General features: G+C 37.5%; 1 protein-coding gene across 1 annotated transcript in view; it reads left to right on the top strand.

Moving 5' to 3' along the window:
• The window catches only part of LOC140609709 (uncharacterized), a 118,914-nt gene extending 107,306 nt beyond the window's left edge, over positions 1-11,608 (top strand). Inside the window, exon 10 of the mRNA XM_072784903.1 lies at positions 5,564-11,608. Within this exon, the coding sequence (XP_072641004.1) occupies positions 5,564-6,930 (1,367 nt within the window). The 3' untranslated portion in view covers positions 6,931-11,608. The remainder of the gene's footprint in view (positions 1-5,563) is intronic.
• The last annotated feature ends 8,986 nt before the right edge of the window (positions 11,609-20,594 follow it).

Here is a 20,594-nt window from a genome sequence, read left to right as displayed (position 1 = left end):
TCACACCCTGGGCTGAAGGCGGTGCTGAACCACTAAGCCACCTGGGCTGCCCCTGTGTTTACATTTTTAAAATACTTGAGAAGTCTAGTTTATTGATGCATAATTTATATACATTAAAATTCACTCTTTTCAGTGTCTAGTTTTAGGAATTTTGACAAATGCAGACAATTTGGGTAACCACCACCATAATCAAGTTTAGAATAGTTTCAAAGTCTCTTCATGTCCCCAGTGTTCTCTTACTGAGTTAAATCTAGCTTTTGGCTAAGAAATATATATATATTTTTTATGAGGATAAGGCAGTAACTATACATTCCTATTATTTTGAGTGCTTATTTCTTTATTTATTTAGAGGGGGAGAAGAGATGAGGGGCTAAGGGAGAGGGAGAGAGAGAATCTTTTTTCTTTTTAAAGATTTCATTTATTTATTCATGAGAGACACAGAGAGAGGCAGAGACATAGGCAGAGGAAGAAGTAGGCTCCATGGGGAGCCTGATGAGGGACTTGATCCAGGACTCCGGGACCACAACCCAAGCCAAAGGCAGACACCCAACTACTGAGCCACCCAGGTACCCCAGAGAGGTAGAATCTTAAGCAGGCTTCATGCCCAGTGCAGATCCTGACATGGGGTTGATCTCACAATCCTGAGATCATGACCTGAGCTGAAATCAGGAGTCAGATGCTTAATTGACCGAGCCACCCAGGTTCCCCCATTTGCTTCTTTAAAAAGTAAGAAATGAGTGCTGAATTATGTCAGATGTCTTTCCAGTGTCTATAAAAATAATTATAGGATTTTTATCTTTAGAATAATGAATAAATGAATATGACAAATTATTTTGGTAGATTTCCTAACATTGAACTGCCCTTGCATTCCTGAAATAGACTACAGTTAGTTATGATGTATTTTGATTCAGTGTGTTACAGGAGTTTTTGCATGAATTTTCATAAATGATAGAGTTTTCCTTTACTAGGTTTTGGTTTCATTTTTAACTCACTTTAACTTGGTTTCATTTTTAACTCACTTTAACTTTCTTTTCTTTTCTTTTCTTTTCTTTTTTTCTTTCTCTTTCTTTCAAAAGATTTTATTTATTTACTCATGAGAGACACACACACAGAGAGAGGCAGAGACATAGGCAGAGGGAGAAGCAGTCTCCATGCAGGGAGCGCGAAGTGGAACCCGATCCCAGGTCGCCAGGATCACATCCCGGGCCAAAAATGGCACTAATCCACTAAGCCACTGGGGCTGCCCGAATTTTTTCTTTTTTGTAAATGGTCTGGGTCACTTTATAATTGGGCGATATGCTTTCTAAAGTTTTGATAATCTTCAGAATAATTTTTAAGAGTAGGTCTTTGATTAATTTCTCTATATTTTCTTAGAGAATTACCCTTCATTGGCATAGTTCCTTACCATTTTCATAATAATTATGTTTTGTTAATTACTTGTTAATGTCAAGAACTGTGAAAGGTCTGCAGTTTTGCCTCTACCTGCATGCTAACAGGTTAACCTGCTGCAGTGTTATGGATGCTGGCAAAAACATATGACTTCTAAACCAAAGACAAAGGATTTTATTGCTCAACAATAAACGGCACAACAAATGGCATGAACATTAACATATTTACTTCATTCCTGTTTGCCCACAAATTCCATGACGGGGGATGTGGATGTATCTAGATAGATACCTGAATATGCATTGAGCTGCACTGTAAGAGAGGAACCCTGAACTTAGAGAACCCAAATCTTTATGATGGGCAATGAGCATGAGGGACCTTTGCTCCAAAGGAGATGCTACCTTTATTATATTGAACCATTAGCAAACCTGCCTGTTGATCTAGAGAGAGATACTATCTGTACCTTTCCGCATTGTCAGTTATACAAACATTCTTGAAAAGATAATCCAGAACAAAGGTAGTCAATACTTCTGCTTGCCTGATGTGTAAAATTGTGAGAGACCCATAGTGAGTTCTTTCTGAATACCTAGTTGCTATTTTTAACTTTGTTTGAATGCTTTCCTTTTTTCCTAATTATCTTTGCAAATGATTAATATGTTTCACTGATTGGAGCACCTGGGTGGCTGAGTTGGTTAAGTGTCCAACTCAATCTCAGCTCAGATTTTGATCTCAGGGTCATGAGTTCAAGCCCCACATTAGGCTGTATGCCAGGTATGGAGTCTACTTAAAAAAATACACACATACATACAAATATATATATCACTGACTTTTTTCAAACAACCTAGGTTTTTAAAACTTGTGTATTTCATTCTTTTTCTGTTATCTAATTAATGACGTTTTGCTTTTATTTCCCTCTCTGGATTCTTCAGTATATATTTTTTTTTTCTAACTTTCTAAACCATATTTCTTTTCTTTCATTTCTTTGCTCTAGGAATTTAAATGTATTGATGAATTTTCTTATAAGATCTGCACTGTATTTTGTAGACTCTTGGTAATCTAGTGTTTTCAATATTATTTTCTAGATAGTCTACAATTTTCTTTATTTAATAAGGAGTTTTAAAAATTTGAAGTGCGTTGGGCAGCTCCGATGGCTCAGCAGTTTAGCGCCACCTTCAGCCCAGGGCCTGATCCTAGAGACCCAGGATCGAGTCCCACTTCAGGCTCCCTGCCTGGAGCCTGCTTCTTCCTCTGCCTGTGTCTTTGCCCCTCTCTCTCTCTGCCTGTGTCTTTGCCTCTCTCTCTCTCTCTCTCTCTCTCTCTCTGTCTCTCATGAATAGATAAAAATTTGAAGTGTGAAGATGCCACTTGGTTTTTTAATTTTTTTATTCCTCCTTCTGTTTCATAATGAGACTTTGAGTCATTTCAGCAGTTTTATACATTTGACTGTAGTCATAGAAAAGACCTTTCTTATCTCTCCTATCCCACTTCTCCCCATATCTTTGCTTACTTCATTCAGCATTAAGATTTTCTCATGCAGGTTCCCCATCTGGATCACTATCTTTGAGCCTAGATCCAACATATCCTTTATTTTTACTCTTTCACGCTCAGGTGATCCCAAGTACCATTCTGTATTTGACAGTCATTCTGCTATACTCAATGTCTTCCCATGCCTCTTTGCTCAGGATTGCATAAGCCTTTCAATGTTGGGATTATTGAAAAATATTTGAGATAGTTTTGCAGGAGGTACAGATGTTCCTTTGGCTATGTAGGAATGGGAAGGAGGAGCACCTAGAGGAGGTATGAAGGAACACAAATTTGAGTAAATGTAGCACTGATAATAATAGTATAAACTCTAGTGGAGATAAGTAAATCATTGTAGTACATTTTTTTAAAGTAAACACTATTCCCAATGTGGGGTTCAAACTCACAACCCTGAGATCAAGAGTCTCATGACTGAGCCAGACAGCCACCCCTGTTGTAGTACATTTTAAAAGATTACAAACAGATATTCATTAGTGATTATGTAATTATGGGAATTAAATGAGTAACATCTATTGTGTATTTGGGGTTTGTTATCTAATGGTAAATGGATTTTAGGGATTGTTTCTGTCATTAGGAAAGCTTAGGGGTAAGAAACTAACAGATGAGAAAATTAATAAATATTCCAAAATTGGGAAAAAGAAGAGCAGCTGGTTGCTGGGATAGAGTATAAAGTGCATAGTTCTAAACAGGATCAGCAGGAATAGCTTTTCTGAAGAAAGTGATTTTCAATTAAGATCTAAAGATGAAGAGAAGCCAACCATGCAGTCAGAGGATTTCTCAAAGACCGTATAACCTTGTCAGCAATGCTATTTAATGCGAATAGTGGTAGTGCCTTTTGTGAGCTGAAGAGGCCTTTCTGGCATGAACAGAGTAAATGAGAGAGGAATTGATAAGCAGCTTATTTATGCTGAGGTATTTATTTTTGATTCTAATTATAAAGAAAAATCATTAAAAACATTAAGTAGAGGGATCCCTGGGTGGCGCAGCGGTTTGGCGCCTGCCTTTGGCCCAGGGTGTGATCCTGGAGACCCGGGATTGAATCCCACGTTGGGCTCCCGGTGCATGGAGCCTGCTTCTCTCTCTGCCTATGTCTCTGCCTCTCTCTCTCTCTCTGTGTGACTATCATAAATCAATAAAAATTAAAAAAAAAAAAAACATTAAGTAGAGAGACTCAAATATTGATCAGCATCAGAATCATTTGCTGGAGAATACAAATAAGTACAAAACAAAAACATGCCCAGGACTTGATCCTATAGATTATGTTTCAGTCAGTTAAAAATTACCTCTCTCATGGGCATCCCCGGTGGCTCAGCAGCTTAGCGCCACCTTCAGTCCAGGGTGTGATCCTGGAGATCCTGGATCAAGTCGCACAGAGCCTGCTTCTCCCTCTGCCTCTCTCTCTCTCTCTCTCTCTGTCATGAATAAATAAATAAAATTTTTATTAATAAAATAAAATAAAAATTACCTCTCTCTTGGGCAGCCTGTGTAGCTCAGCAGTTTAGCACTGCCTTCAGCCCAGGGCATGATCCTGGAGACCCGGGATTGAGTCCCACGTCGGGTTCCCTGCATGGAGCCTGCTTCTCCCTCTGCCTGTGTCTCTGCCTCTCTCTCTCTCTCTCTCTCTCTCTGTGTGTGTGTCTCTCATGCGTGTAAAAAAAAATAAAATTAAATAAATAAATAAATAAATAAATAAATAAATAAATAAATAAAAATAACCTCACCTCTCTCTAGTTTTAAGAAATCTTCAGGTGATTCTTATCACTGATTTAACTTGTTTCCCTAATCACCAACCTTACCTCCAGTCCTGGACTCTATTCTCTGTGTTTCCTTTGCCATTTTTTTTTTTTATGTATGAAAATGCAGTCTGTTCCATAATACAATTAATAACTCACAGTACAAATTAGCTTAATAGTGATATGGAATAGGGAATGATGTCAGTATAATTTGAGAGTTAGTTGATTCACAGGTAATTTTCCTTCTTGAATGAAGCCTGGATAGAAGTAGACCTAAAACATTCAGTAGGAAAGGCAAAGTGTTCAACTTGATGCTTTATTGCTGGATGCCCCTTCACCTCTATATGAAAAAAATTAATAATTGAGTGTCTGCATCCAGGACTCTCTCCCCAGAGATACTGTTAACTTTGCCTGGCTTCTAGCTGAAAACAGGTTACCTTTTACCCTATTCCCGCCTTAATGGTAGCCTTGCTGACTTAGGGCTTTTTTTCATTGCAGTGTCTCAGCACTTGAAATCCAGCATTTCTACTCTTTTGTGTGTGCATTTTAGTATCCATGAAATGGCCTTCAGCCATGTTGAGCTGCCTTTTAGATTATCTTTTGAAATGTCAATTATTATATTTTTGTTAGTGTTCTGCCAATAAAGTTGCATAGGTTTGAGTAGTCTTCTCCAGCCCTGTTTTCTTCATAAACTCTTAATTTTTTGGTGTGTAATTTTACAGAAGATAACGGGTTTTTTAGATACACATATGTGGTATTATAGCAGAAATGCCTGTTTTAGAGGTATCTGATCCATTCACTTGTAAGACACATGATTTTAGGTGCCTTTTATTTCTCTATAGAAGTTTTCTTTCTTCTGTCACAGGAAAATAGTGTGTGTTTGCCTTCTTATTTTCTTTCAGATTTGGAGTCCAGATACAGGACCAATACGTTATCTCCAGAAAAGGACATTTATGAAATATATTCATTCCAGTGGGAGATAATGGAAAGAATTAAAAGCTATAGTCTTCAGGACTCCATTTTTAGAAATGATTGGGAATGCAAAGGCAAGATTGAGGGGCAAAAGGAACCACAAGAGGGATATTTTGGGCAAGTGAAAGTTACTTCTGAAAAAATGACCACTTACAAAAAACATAATTTTCTTGCTGAATATCAGAGAGTTCATAATGGAGAAAAGTTGTATGAATGTAAGGAATGTAGGAAGACCTTTATTCGTCGTTCAACACTTAGTCAACACCTGAGAATTCATACTGGTGAGAAACCTTATAAATGTAAGGAATGTGGGCAGGCATTTAGACAGCGTGCACACCTTATTCGACATCACAAACTACATACTGGTGAAAAGCCCTATGAATGTAAGGACTGCGGAAAGGCATTTACAGTGCTCCAAGAACTTACTCAACATCAGAGACTTCATACTGGTGAAAAGCCCTATGAATGTAAGGAGTGTGGAAAGGCCTTCAGAGTGCATCAGCAACTTGCTCGACATCAGAGAATTCACACTGGTGAGAAACCCTATGAATGTAAGGCATGTGGGAAGACCTTTAGGCAGTGTACACACCTTACTCGACATCAGAGACTTCATACTGCTGAGAAACTCTATGAATGTAAGGAATGTGGGAAAGCCTTTGTATGTGGTCCAGACCTTAGAGTACATCAAAAAATTCATTTTGGTGAGAAACCTTATGAATGTAAGGAATGTGGAAAGGCTTTTAGAATATGCCAACAACTTACTGTCCATCAGAGTATTCATACTGGCGAGAAACCCTATGAATGTAAGGAATGTGGGAAGACTTTTAGACTAAGGCAACAACTTGTTCGCCATCAGAGAATCCATACTCGTGAGAAACCCTATGAATGCATGGAATGCTGGAAGACCTTTAGTAGTTACTCACAACTTATTTCACATCAAAGCATTCATATTGGTGAGAGACCTTATGAATGTGAAGAATGTGGGAAGGCCTTTAGATTGCTCTCACAACTTACCCAACATCAGAGTATTCATACTGGTGAGAAACCTTATGAATGTAAGGAATGTAGAAAACCTTTTAGACTGCTCTCACAACTTACTCAGCATCAGAGTATTCATACTGGTGAGAAACCTTATGAATGTAAGGAATGCGGTAAGGCTTTTAGACTTTATTCTTTCCTTACTCAACACCAGAGAATTCATACTGGGGAGAAACCCTACAAATGTAAGGAATGTAAGAAGGCCTTTAGACAACATTCACACCTTACTCAACATCAGAAAATTCATAATGGAGTTTAATACAAAAAAGCCTTCAATTGTACATTATGTTATAAAATATCCAGAAATTCATTTTAGAGAAATTTGCTTCATGCTTCAACTAAGCCTAAGAAATTTTATATTATTGGGAAAAAAAGTTGCTTTAAAAGCCTTCTATCACCATTCAAACATTGTTTATCTTCAGCAAATTCATGTGAGGGAATAATATAATGAATGTAGGAAAATCTTTAGCCTTATCTATTATTATCCCCATTTCACTACTTTATTATGTGTTATTGGACAAGGTACTTAAACTTCTGTGCCTCATTTTGCTCACTTGTAAAATGGTGATAATAGTACCTATGTATATTAGTTATTTATTGCTGTGTAATAAATTACCACTAACTTAGTAGCTTAAAATAATACACATTATCTCACAGTTTCTATGGGTCAGGTGTTGGGGCATAACTTTGTTGGGTCCTCTGCTTCAGGGTCTCTCACAAAACTAAACTAAAGGTTTCAGCCAGGGTTGGGTCTCATTTGAAGGCTCACCAGGGGAAGGGATTCATTTCCGACCTCACATGGTTGTTGGCTGTCACACTGAGGTCCGCAGTTTCTGGTTGGCTGTAGGCTGACCTTAGTTCCTTGCCACATGGGCTTCTTCAACATGACTGCTTATTAAGTGTGATCTACTAGCATCATAGAAGTTATAATCCTATGTGATCTAATCACCAAAATAACACCTTTTAGTTATTAAGACTCTCTGTCTTATACTGGTTAGAAGCAAGTTACTGAGTCACCCCACATTCAAGGGTAGGGGCTTACACAAGAGTATGAATCAGAATGTAGGGACCATTTCAGGGTCAGCCTGCCACACTGTGTAATAGGATTGTCTTAAGGCTTAAGTAGTGCTTGGACAAATAGCAGCCACATAGCATGTTTCCTGTAAATATTATCTACAATTGTTATCATTAGTGTTAGTGAATTCATATGAAAGGAATTTACTCTAGAAGTAGTAAATGTAGAAATGCCTCATGTCACTGCTCAGTGCTTACTAAACTTAAAATAATTTATTCCAGATAAAATCTTGGAGGTTCTATTGAATGTGAGAAGTTCTTCATCATTTGAGCTGCATCAGTAATTTCATGCTGAAAAGAAACCTTATGAATTTCTTGAATGTGAGGTTAAGAGTACAACTATTATAGAATCAGAAAAATATAAAATTATTTTCCCATAATAAATTTCAAAAAGTAAATGTTTTGCAATCCCTATTGTCTGAACACTGTTAAAGATTAATTAGAAACTATCAAAAAGAGGGCAGAAAGGAAACTAACCACTTGGAAATTTAATATTCTGTGTGTTTGTGCATGCATGTGTGTGTGTGTGTATGTATGTATGTATTTAAAACTCTTATACAAAAAAAAGAACGTCATGCCATTTACAGGCAATATACTGTTTGATGTTCAGATTGCCGCATCTTCAACCAGTGGGAGTTAGGTCTTTTGACATGACCTACTAGTAGTTTGATAGTTTACTTGGTTACAGCTGGAGACAGTTTGGTCAGCAATGAAAGATGCTTGGGCACCAACTCATCCTAAAAATTGATAAGGGGAAAAATAAGCATTTATTTTGTTTTTTCCATGTGAGCCAAGTTTTAGGGCCACCAGAAAGCTCATCAAATTAAACGATTTTCGTTTTTTGTTTTTGTTTTTTCTTTAAATTCAATTAGCCAACATCTAGTGTATATCATTAGTTTCAGATGTAGTGTTCAGTAATTTATCAGTTTTATATAGCACCCAGTGCTCATCACATCACGTGCCCTCCTTAATGCCCATCACCCAGTTGCCCCATTCCCTCACCCTCCTCCCCTCCAGCAACCCTCAGTTTGTTTTCCCAAAGTTGAGTCTCTAATGATTTGCCTCTATCTCTGATTTCTTCCCACTGTTTTCTCTCCCTTCCCCTATGATCCTCTGCACTGCTTCTTATATTCTACATATGAGTGAAACTATGTTTTGTTTTTAAGAAATATAACCAGTAAATACAGAAAGAATGATAGGATTAGAAAAATCACATTTTCTAGTTCCCTAATGGAATAATGGGTCAGGAAAATGATCTTCAATGGATAATGAAACGAGTGAAATATTTTATAGTGAGAACTTTAAAGTGGATTTATCAAGCTGATAACCTTTGAGCCCTTTGATTAATTTTAACTTCCATAAAAGTGGGACTATCAGACAATATCCACATCCTGATAAAATGTAATAGGAAGTACACACCAGGGATCCCTGGGTGGCGCAGAGGTTTGGTGCCTGCCTTTGGCCCAGGGTGTGATCCTGGAGACCCAGGATCGAATCCCACATCGGGCTCCCGGTGCATGGAGCCTGCTTCTCCCTCTGCCTGTGTCTCTGCCTCTCTCTCTCTCTCTGTATCTGTCATAAATAAATAAAATATTTAAAAAAAAAAAAAAAGGAAGTACACACCACTACCTACAAAACCTTATTGCCAAAGCGATGAACTGAAGGAAGCAAACCTTTGAGTCAAACTCTAAAAACAAGAATTTGGGGAATAGATGAACAAAATAAATGGCACCGCAAGGAAGTAGCCAAGCAGATTCTAATGTATAAAATTCCACAAAACAAATTACCTGATTTCTTCAACTAATGAGTGGCATGAAAAAGAAAAGGGGAAAGGCAACTGTTAGCTGATTAAAAGAGACTTAAGAGACCTATTAGCTAAATTCAGTACATGGGCATTGCTTGGACCTGGTTTAAACAAAATGTAAAAATACATTTTGGAGACTGGAGAAAATGTGGACTTGCATTGAGTATTAGATGATATTTAGAAATTTTAATTTTAGGGATGATAATATCAGTGTGGATATTAAAAGATAAAATGTTCTATGTGTTAGAGATACATGCTTATATATTTACGAAATGGTACGATACTGGATTTGCATTAAAATACTCCAACAAAAGAAAAATAATTGGCAGAGAGAGCTGGAAGGTAGATTGGCAGAATGTTGATAATTCCTGATGTGGAGTGGTTGGTTTTGGGGGTTCATTGTTCTAGTATTTCAGCTTTCTTATGTGTTTGAAAGGTCCAGTAATAAAATGTTTAAAATCAAAACTGAAATTTATAGACAACTTAGAAATGATTGTTGATGAGATGTGTGTATCTAAACTTGTCAGATGTCACTGAAATCAATCCCCTTTAATGAATTAAGGAAATTTCATTTGTGGATCTAGTCTTCATCTCACCTTATCCAACAGCAGTCAACACAGGGCCTGTCACATCAATGAATGTGTTAGGGGAATGAGTATGTCAAGAAACCAGAAAGAGGGGATCCCTGGGTGGCGCAGCGGTTTGGCGCCTGCCTTTGGCCCAGGGCGCGATCCTGGAGACCCGGGATCGAATCCCACATCAGGCTCCCGGTGCACGGAGCCTGCTTCTCCCTCTGCCTATGTCTCTGCCTCTCTCTCTCTCTCTCTGTGACTATCATAAATAAATAAAAATTTAAAAAAAAAAAAAGAAACCAGAAAGAGAACAAAATAAAGCTTGCAAAAGAGAAGCAAAGCACAACTAAAAATAGAAATTAAAGACTAGATAGTAGTGGATTTAATCCAGTGTTAATAATGATTAAATTTGGAAAGATCTAGTCAAGAAAAAGAAAATGAAAAATAATGCATTTAGAACTTTGTTAGTAATAAAGGTGACCTAGCTACAGATTATCAAGAAAATTTTGTTTTAATTACAAGGTAATACTATATATATATGTGTGCTCTCTGTGTTCTGGTCCATAAAATATATGGGGGCTACTTTTTTTTTTTTTTCTGTAGGAATATGACTTAAACCAACAAACAAATGTGTGTATGTATATGAACTCCTTGCTTAAGAAAAAAACTGATAGTTGTACAGATAAAAGCTTTAAGAAATAATCCTTCACAAAATTCTACCAATTCTGCACAGCTAAAATAATCCTGATACAAATCTAAATGAAGATAGCTCCTAAAAAGCAAAATCCAGACCAGCTTCACTTGTGAAGATTCTATTCGTCTTAATTCTAAATAAGGTATACTTAGAATTTATTACAAAGTCGGTCTTCACTCATAGATCCATGTGTTGCCTTTCCCAAGTCTCAGATATCTTTAGAAGACCTGTGTTTAACAGTATAAGGCCTTAACCCAACATTTTCCATAAGCTTGTTTTGGGGAATACTAGTCCTTGATGATATTTGGGGGGGAAAAAGATTTCTTGGGAAAATGTGTAAATGCAGCAAAGCGTGTGCTTATGGGGAAGACTAAGTACACATTATCAGCTTGTCAAAAGATACAGCAAAGAGATTTTTATTAAACACAGTGTATCTCAAACTTACTTTGTTGTGGAATTCTCATTCCCAGTATCTCTTACCATCTTTAGAATGTGAACCACTTTGATAGATGCTTCCATTACCACAATGAATGTCTTCAAGGACATCATTTCAGACATTATGGTGAGTGATTGTGTTGGGAGGGGGTGAGGAAGGGCACTTTTCTTTGCAGCTCACATCATATTCTGAAAGCTTCCTGCTTGAATCTTGAGGGCTAGTGCTTTTCTATAGAATGTAAAAGATTCTAGGTTGGTCCTTTACATGTATATATTAAACATGCTTAAATATTCTGTTAAATAGTAATTGGGACATAAACAATTTTTCATTGTAATAAAAATGCTATATTGTATATCATTTTGTGTATTTTCTGGTTTCTTTAAAGAGTGAAAAATCTAAGGTACACATCTAGAAGTATAGCCTAGAAATAGGCTGTACATAGTTTCAGCTTTACATATTGCCAGATGGTTGCTACATCACTGCACTAATTTTGAATCCCTCTAATCATTGAAATGAGCATCCATATTTTCCGACTTCTGTTATTGGTTACAACATTTAATTTCCCTGATTACAAGTGAGTTGAGCATCTTTTTCATATGTGTTTATTGGCCAATCATGTTTCTCTTAACAGTGCTTTTTTTCATTCATGCATTTTCTCTGTTTCTTTGGGGTTATCTCATTGATTATTCATAACTTGTAAAATATTCTAGGTATTACACATTTATAAACATTGCAGCTATTATAATGTGTTATGGAATTTATTGTTTTGCTGACATTTTAAATTTAGATGTATTTTCAAACTTTCCAGATAGTCTTACTCTTTTAATTTCTGGTCTTACATTTTCTGCCATGTGGTCATAGCATTTGCAAGTAGAAAAAAGTTCCCGCAATATTTATATTTATTTACATTTCTCATGCCAGTAGCTGGTATTTACAGAATACAGTATTAGTGAGGATACCTTTCTCTCATTTTTTCCAATCTAATGGAAATCATGTATCTATTTATTTATTTATTTTTAAGATTTTATTTATTCATTCATGAGAGACACAGAGAGAGACAGAGACACAGGCAGAGGGAGAAGCAGGCAGGGAGCCCAATGTGGGACTCGAACCCGGGACTCCAGGATCACGCCCTGAGCTGAAGGCAGACACTTAACCACTGAGCCACCCAGACATGCCATCATGTATCTATTTAAACATTTAGTGTAGGGCAGCCCCGGTGGTGCAGCGGTTTAGCGCTGCCTGCAGCCCAGGGCGTGATCCTAGAGACCGTGGATTGAGTCCCATGTCAGGCTCTCTGTATGATGCCTGCTTCTCCCTCTGCCTCTGTCCCTATGAATAAATAAATAAGATCTTTAAAAAAAAAAAAGTAAACATTTCGTGTAATGCCCCTTGATTTAGAGTAAATAGCCTTTGTTACACATAACTATTTTCATTCAGTCCCTATTTAACTTAATGCCTGCTAGATTTTGTCAGAAGCCAGTTTGTCGTCTGTTGGTGTGAACATGTTCTCCTTAAATTTTCTTTTGTGATGATTTATACAGATCTCTTGACAAATTCAGGGGTTCTTATGACCACTCTTAGGTTCAGTAATTCAGTAGAATAACTCATAGAGCTCAGGAAAATAGTGCACCTATGATTAGTTTTATTACAGTGAAAAGATACAAATTAGAATCAGCTAACGGAAGAGATGCATAGGGCAAACTGTAGGAGGGATCCAAATGTGGAGCTTCCAGTCATCCTCTCCCTGGAGTCAGGGATGGCATTACCTCATCCTGGTTATGACATGGGGTAATTCCCATAGGAAAGCTTTCCTGAGCCTTTGGTTGCCAGAGTTTTTCCTGGGGGTCAATTACATTCTTCCCATGAAGCTGATCTTTAGTCTCTAGCTCATTCTGAAGGTTTGAACTCTTACCTTTAGTCTCCAGTTTCTCCAGAGGTCATAACTGATAATGGTGTGTTCTAAATCCCCCAACATAACTCACAGTGCTAGACTGTCTGGTGGCTTAAGGCTCCCAAACAAACAAAGATACTCCTATCAGGGAGGACATTCCAGGGTCCCAAAGATCATCTACAAGTCTAAAAACTGCTCTTGCTTATAGGTGCTCATCATCTACAAAGTCTAAAAACATGCTCTTGCTCTATATTCCACGCTCAAATGCTTTTGTTGAGAAGGTATTTGATGTCATCACATTGGGCTGACACCAAGAATCTGTGTAAGCAGAGCTACAAGTCAAGGGGAATTTTGTTTTGCCTATATTCCATTTTACCAATATACAAGAAAAATAATATCTTAGTTCAGAAGTATTATTGGGAAAAGAAATAAGTAAAAATATCCTGTTACACCAAAGGATAGAAGGAAACATACAATTAATTTTTCTTGTATACAGGTAATATATGCTTAATTGGTTCTATTACAATTCCATTCTTCTCTTTAAAAGTCTGACATCTTTATGTCCTTTTTTCTCTTTATTTTAGAGGGAGGGGTAGAGGGAGAGAGAAGATCTCAAGTAGACTCCACACTGAGCATGGAGCCTAACGTGGGCTCAATCTCATGACCATGATCATGAGCCAAAACCCAGAGTTGGACGATCAACTAACTGAGCTATCCAGCTGCCCCTGACATCTTTGTATCTTAAGAATATACAATAATGGGGCACCTGGCTGGTGCATTCAGTAGAGCATGCAACACTTGATCTCTGGGTCATGAGTTCGAGCCCCACACTGGGTATAGCAATTACTTAAAAATATATATGCAGTAATATGGACCAGAAAATTTAAATTTCAAAACAGAGTTAAAATAAATTGCTGAATCAGAAAACAGGAAGAAACTGTATAAAAACAGTATTTTCTTTTACTTTTATTTAATCCTATTAAAATTATTATTGCCACTTTTAACTAGTTCTCTAGTTTTGTTTAAATGATAGTGTGGATATGACAAAAGTAAATAAGACAGTAATATTTAATTTCAAATAAAACTTTTTCATATTAATACATGTTTATTATTATTATATATCATATTGTTATGGGAAGTTTTTTGTTTGTTTCATATGGCAATGCCCCAGCTTGCCTCTCTAAAAAGTTGATCATCCTATTATCAGTACCCACTTTAGATTTAAGCTGTTGTCCCAGATTTTGGCACACGCATAAGCACGTGCACACACACACACACACAATTTAAACCAGACTTCCTATTTGCTATGCTACAAACTACATATCCCAGGGAATTTTGGTGGTTATTTTCTTATCCTATATTTCATCTGAAGTGGGATGAGCAGGAGATTTTGATAAAGATATATTTGAAAGGAAATGAAAATGAATAATCTGAAGTACCTATTCATTAATCTATATTCAGGTTTCTTTTTAATTGATTCTCATCAATTCCCTAAGTTATTATGTGGCTCTCTATTGAAGCAAGTCTTAAGGTTGCATCTCAACTATGGGGAAGATGTCCCTCCTCTCTAAAAATCTTGTCTTTTTCTTTCTCTCTTTCTTTCAAATCTTAAAAAAAAAAAAAAAAAAAAAAAGTAAATGGGGCACCTGGGTGGCTCAGTTGATTAAGTGTCTGCCTTTGGCTCAGGTCATGATCCTGGCATCCTGGGATCAAGCCTTGCATTGGGCTTCCTGCTTAGAAGGGAGTCAGCTTCTCCCTCTCCCTCTGCTCCTCCCCCTACTTGTCCTGTTTCTCACCACCCCCTCCCCCACCAACACCCTCTGTCTCAAACAAATAAAATCTTTTAAAAATAAAAATCTTGTCTTATAGGTCATATTTTTTAAAACAATAGATTTTTCTACCTTTACATTATTTAGGTGTGTAGTCCTTCAGACTTTTACCTCCTCAATACCCCAGTGTTACTTGCTATTTCTCTGCTCTAACCAATACATTCAGAACCTCAGCCTCTGAACCCTATTTGCTTTTTTGAGGTAAGTACTAACATGCAACAAAAATCTTCAATCTTATTAGATATTTCAAAAAGAAGATACAAGAGTGGCCAATATGCACAAAAAAAGGATGCTTAACATCATTAGTTATCATGGAAACGTCAATTAAAACCACAATAGAGGGTGCCTGGATGGCTCAGTAGGTTGAGTGTCTGACTCAGTTTCAGCTCGGGTCATGACCTCATGGGTCGTGAGATCAAGCTCCATGTCAGGCTCCATGCTCAGTGTGGAGTCTGCTTGAAGATTCTTTCCCTATGCCCCTCTCCCCACTCAGATGCATCCATGTGCTCTCTCTCTCAAATAAGTAAATCTTTAAAAAATAAAAAGCCACAGAGAGGGGCACCTGGGTCAGTCAGTAGAGCATCTGACACTTGATCTAAGGGTCATGAGTTCAAGCCCTATGTTGGTCATGTAGTCTACTTAAAAAAAAAAAAAACTCCAGGGGATCCCTGGGTGGCACAGTGGTTTAGCCCCTGCCTTTGGCCCAGGGTGCGATCCTGGAGACCTGGGATCGAATCCCACGTCCAGCTCCCGGTGCATGGAGCCTGCTACTCCCTCTGCCTGTGTCTCTACCTCTCTCTCTCTGTGACTATCATAAATAAATTTAAAAAATTAAAAAAAAAAACCCTCCACAATGAGATACTGTAACTCAAGCAATAGAATAGCTAAAATTAGAAAGATTTACAATACTGAGGGTGGGGAAGGGAAAAAAAAGATTGACGGTACAAAGTGCTGGTGAGACTATGGGGTAACTAGAACTCTCCAATACCGTCTGTGGGAATGTAAAAAGGACCTCTGTTGATGGTTGCAGTTTCTAATAGGGTAAAATATAAACTAACTGAAGAATTCTACTCCTGGGAATATACCCAAAAGAAATAAAACCATATGCCCAAAGCACTCGAAGTGAAAGAGCCATACACAAATGGATAAATACTGTATGATTCCTATTTGTGAAATTCCAGGAAATGCAAGCTAATCTATAATGATAGAAAGCAGGTCATTGGTTTTCTGGGATCAGGTGTGGTGGAAGAGAGGTTAACTCTAAAGGGCCCTGGATCCTGGGGTCCTGGGATCAAGTTCCACATCAGGCTCCCCACAAGGAGCCTGCTTCTCCCTCTGCCTCCATGTGTCTCATGAATAAATAAATAAAATCTTTTTTTTTAAATTTTATTTATTTATTTATGATAGTCACACAGAGAGAGAGAGAGAGAGGCAGAGACATAGGCAGAGGGAGAAGCAGGCTCCATGCACCAGGAGCCCGATGTGGGATTCGATCCCGGCTCTCCAGGATCATGCCCTGGGCCAAAGGCAGGCGCTAAACCGCTGCGCCACCCAGGGATCCCAATAAATAAAATCTTAAAAAGAAAAAAAAAGGGCCATGAAGAACGTTCCCAGTCAATGGAAATGTTCTACATCTTACTTGTCATGGTAGTTACATGGATATTACCTTTCAAAATTCAGCTGTACACTAAGTGTAATTTATTGTATATAAATTAAATCAATAAAGTTGATAAAATGACATCAAGCTGTACACTTAAGATTTATGCTCTTGGGGTACCTGGGTGTCTCAGGTCATGATCTCCTGGTCATGAGATGGAGCCCTGTGTGGGGCTCTGTGCTCAGTGCAGAGTCTGCTTGGGTTTCTCTGCCTCTCCCTCTCCCCCTGCTCATGTGCACTCTCTCTTTCTCTCTTTCTCAAAATCTTTTTTTAAAAAAAGATGTATACTTTTTATACACGTGAGAAAGAGAAAAGTTGCTGCACACATGCAAGAGCTAGCCTGATACTGTCAAGTATATCTTGGTGCTTTTCTGTTGATCATAAATGGGTTCACATAACATCAACAGCAACAGGCAACTCTGTGATCTTGACGGATCGAAACAAAAGCGAGATTACTCTGTAATCATATCTAAACACATAAAACATGACATTATTTACGCCACAAAATGCTAAACACTCCTGGATAATATGAATGCTACTTCTTTACCAATTACAATTATAGCCTTCCTTTAGACTTCCTTCCTCAGAAAAGAAAAAGATGTGTAGTTGTAGAATTGCTCTGATTCCTGACAATGTCCGATCCGGAACAAAGCCCCACTTCCTTAAACCTTCTCTAAATCAATAAACACAAACCCAGTGTTCTGTGTTCCCATTTACTGCAATGAGCAGTAAACCCAGCTTGTTTGACTATAAGGACTGTTTCTGGTGGTATTTGGCTGGAAAACACTGACACATTTGATTAAATAAAACCTCAATAAAAACGTTAGCCTGAAGATAAGCAGGGTTTGGTTTTCTTTCTTTCTTTTTTTTTTTTTTAGGGTTTATGTTTGGGGGGAAAAAAAGTTTTGAACTGATTGACCACAGCTAATTTGGATTTACCTCTAAGGAAATTGTTCCTTTATTCAATTAAAGCCTAAAGATCACTTATGACAATATTTTTAGTTCAATCAGCGAAAACCAGGAACAACTAATCACTTTCCATTTTTGCTGTAAGTCATTAACAGATTGTTTCAGGCTGAGCAGTCAGTCCTTTATTCTCTTTAAAAATTCACCGCCAATTCCCTTAATACAATGTTTCTTCATGCCTGAGTTCTGAAAGAACTCTGAAAATACTCTCCACCCCTGAAAGCCACCAGGCTCTATCACAGTGCAGTTGTGGTTTACAAATAAAAGTAAAACCTGTTGTACTAAATAGGTAAATTAGCACAAGTGTTTTTTGTTTTGTTTTGTTTTGTTTTTTTGCATTCATAGAAAGGATGAATAAGTCCTCTCAGAGAATCTCCCTTGTTCAATGAACAATGTATTACACAGATGTCAATTGTACTTCAATTTTAAAAGAATATATTGCATACTTCTAATAGCCAAAAACTGGAAACAAAAGAGGTAAATAAATAACTGGGAGGTAAAAATCATTGTAATTATAGTATCCACCCAATTTTCTATGTTGTGACTTAAAATTTTAGTATAGCTTGTCATGTCAATTATTTCTTTTATAGTTTCACTTTTTTGGTTTTAGTTTCACTTCTTAAAAAAGATTTTAAGTAACCTCTATACCCAGTGTGGGGCTTGAATTTACAACCCCAAGGTCAAGAGTTGCATGTTCTACTGAATGAGCCAGTGAGTTGCCCCTTTTACAGTTTCACTTTGGTTCAATTTCACCCATTAGCTTACCTCTTCCATTGGAGTAGGGCATTATCTTGAAATTTTCCTGAATCCTTCTCATATAACCCAACGAAAGACATAGAGTAGGAGTTGGCAGGTGGGAGTAGGGAATAAACTACCATGTAATCAGATTAGTACATCTCTTTGAACTCTCCGGTAATTAAAATAGTAACGTCCTGGGCCATTGCATTTGTGTGTGAGTGATGGATGGGGAGAGAAAGCCCTTTTGCCTTAGTACATGTGTATTAATAGTATGTTGAGTAAGAACCAATATAAAATGACCTGTACTTACCTTTTTTTTTTTAATTTTTATTTATTTATGATAGTCACAGAGAGAGAGAGAGAGAGAGAGAGGCAGAGACATAGGCAGAGGGAGAAGCAGGCTCCATGCACCGGGAGCCCGACGTGGGATTCGATTCCGGGTCTCCAGGATCGCGCCCTGGGCCAAAGGCAGGCGCCAAACCGCTGCGCCACCCAGGGATCCCCTGTACTTACCTTTATACTAAAAAAATTACATTTTTTCTCGTACCTAACTGTATTTTCTATTCCTTCATTCCCAACCACACAATAGTATGTCCTTTAAAAAAATATAAAACTTCAATATTAAAAAGGGGAAATTAGGGCAGCCTGAGTGGCTCAGCAGTTTAGCGCCACCTTCGGCCCAGGGCCTGATCCTGGGGACCCCGGATCAAGTCCCGCATCAGGCTCCCTGCATGGAGCCTGCTTCTCCCTCTACCTGTGTCTCTGTCTCTCTCTCTGTGTGTGTCTCTCATGAATAAATACAATTTTTTAAAAAAAGGGGATATTAATCATATTGCAACTATTGAAACTATTGAATAGTTTCAACTCTTCAATGATTGAAACTATTACAATCTTTTGTTACTTTCTGATTTGGGGCCACCTTCTTAAATGTTAGGCATTCATGGCACTAAAATTTTAATTTTTTCTTATTTGGTGCTGTGGTAAATTAAATGCCACATTATGATACAATTTTGATTTTCCATAATTTTATAAGTGAAAATCTTAGGTTTTCAAATGTTTTAGTATTTAAGTAAGTTAAAGTAAACATCTTCAGGCAACATGATTTGCATTGGTTTCCTTTATGTAAAAGGAAAAGAGTCCTCCCCCTAAGCATATACGTATATCCTTACACCGTAACAAAACTGCTTTTGAAAATGAGTGTTTTCCTTGAAAAAGCAAAAAATACATCTACAAATAGTAAAACTTTTAAATAATTTTTCTATAAAATATAAGGTCTGGGTCTATTTTTAAAAATATGTATGTCTAATTGTTTCAGCACCATTTGTTACAAAGACTATCTTAAAAAAAAAAAAAAGATTTTAAGTAATCTCTACACCCAACGTGAGGCTTGAATCCACAACCCCAAGATCAAGAGTCAAATGCTACACCAACTGAGCCAGCCAGGAATCCCCAAAAGACTACCCTTTTGCTATTCAACTGACTTTGATGCTTTGTTAAAGATCTGTTGACTGTATTTATGTGGGTCCATTTCTGGACTCTCTTCTGTTCAACAGATGTATTCTTTCTATTCCTTCTCAAGTACTTTGTGGCCTTGATTACTGTAGTTATATAGTAAGTCTTGAAAATGTGTAATGTGAGTTGTACAAATTTGTTCTTTTTTTAGTATTGTTTGGCTATTCTGCTTGTCCATATAAAGTTTATTTTATTTTTTTTAAAGCTTTTATTCATTTATGAGGGACACAGAGACAGAGAGGCAGAGACACAGGCAGAGTGAGAAGCAGGCGCCATCCAGGAAGCCCGACTCGGGACCTGATCCCAGGTCCCCAGGACCACGCCCCGGGCCGAAGGCGGCGCTAAACCGCTGAGCCACCGGGGCTGCCCCCATATAAAGTTTAGAATAACTTTGCTGATATATACAAAATAGCTTTCTGGGATTTTGATTGGGATTGTGTTGAATCTATAGATCAAATCTGGAACAATTGTCTTCTTCACAATATTGTGCTTGGGTTATTTCTCCACTTATTTGGATCTTTGATTTATCAGTTTTACAGTCTTCTGCATATAGATCCTGCACATATTGTCTTAGATTTTGTTATGAGTCTGTCAAATTAACACTTGTTAAGTGGAGCACAAAGGTGCTGGATAGTAAGTCAACCATACAAGAAATTGAAATAAATTATTACTTATACTCTTGGAGAAAGTACATAGCAAACATCAAGGGCCTGTGTTGGAAGTCAAGTACAGAGAGAGAGATAGGAT

The sequence above is a fragment of the Canis lupus genome, chromosome 1, assembly GCF_048164855.1.
Source record: "Canis lupus baileyi chromosome 1, mCanLup2.hap1, whole genome shotgun sequence".
In the NCBI taxonomy this organism is placed as follows: Eukaryota; Metazoa; Chordata; class Mammalia; order Carnivora; family Canidae; genus Canis; species Canis lupus.
Note: the sequence above shows the minus strand (reverse complement) of the source record. Positions and strands in the feature narration are given on the sequence as shown.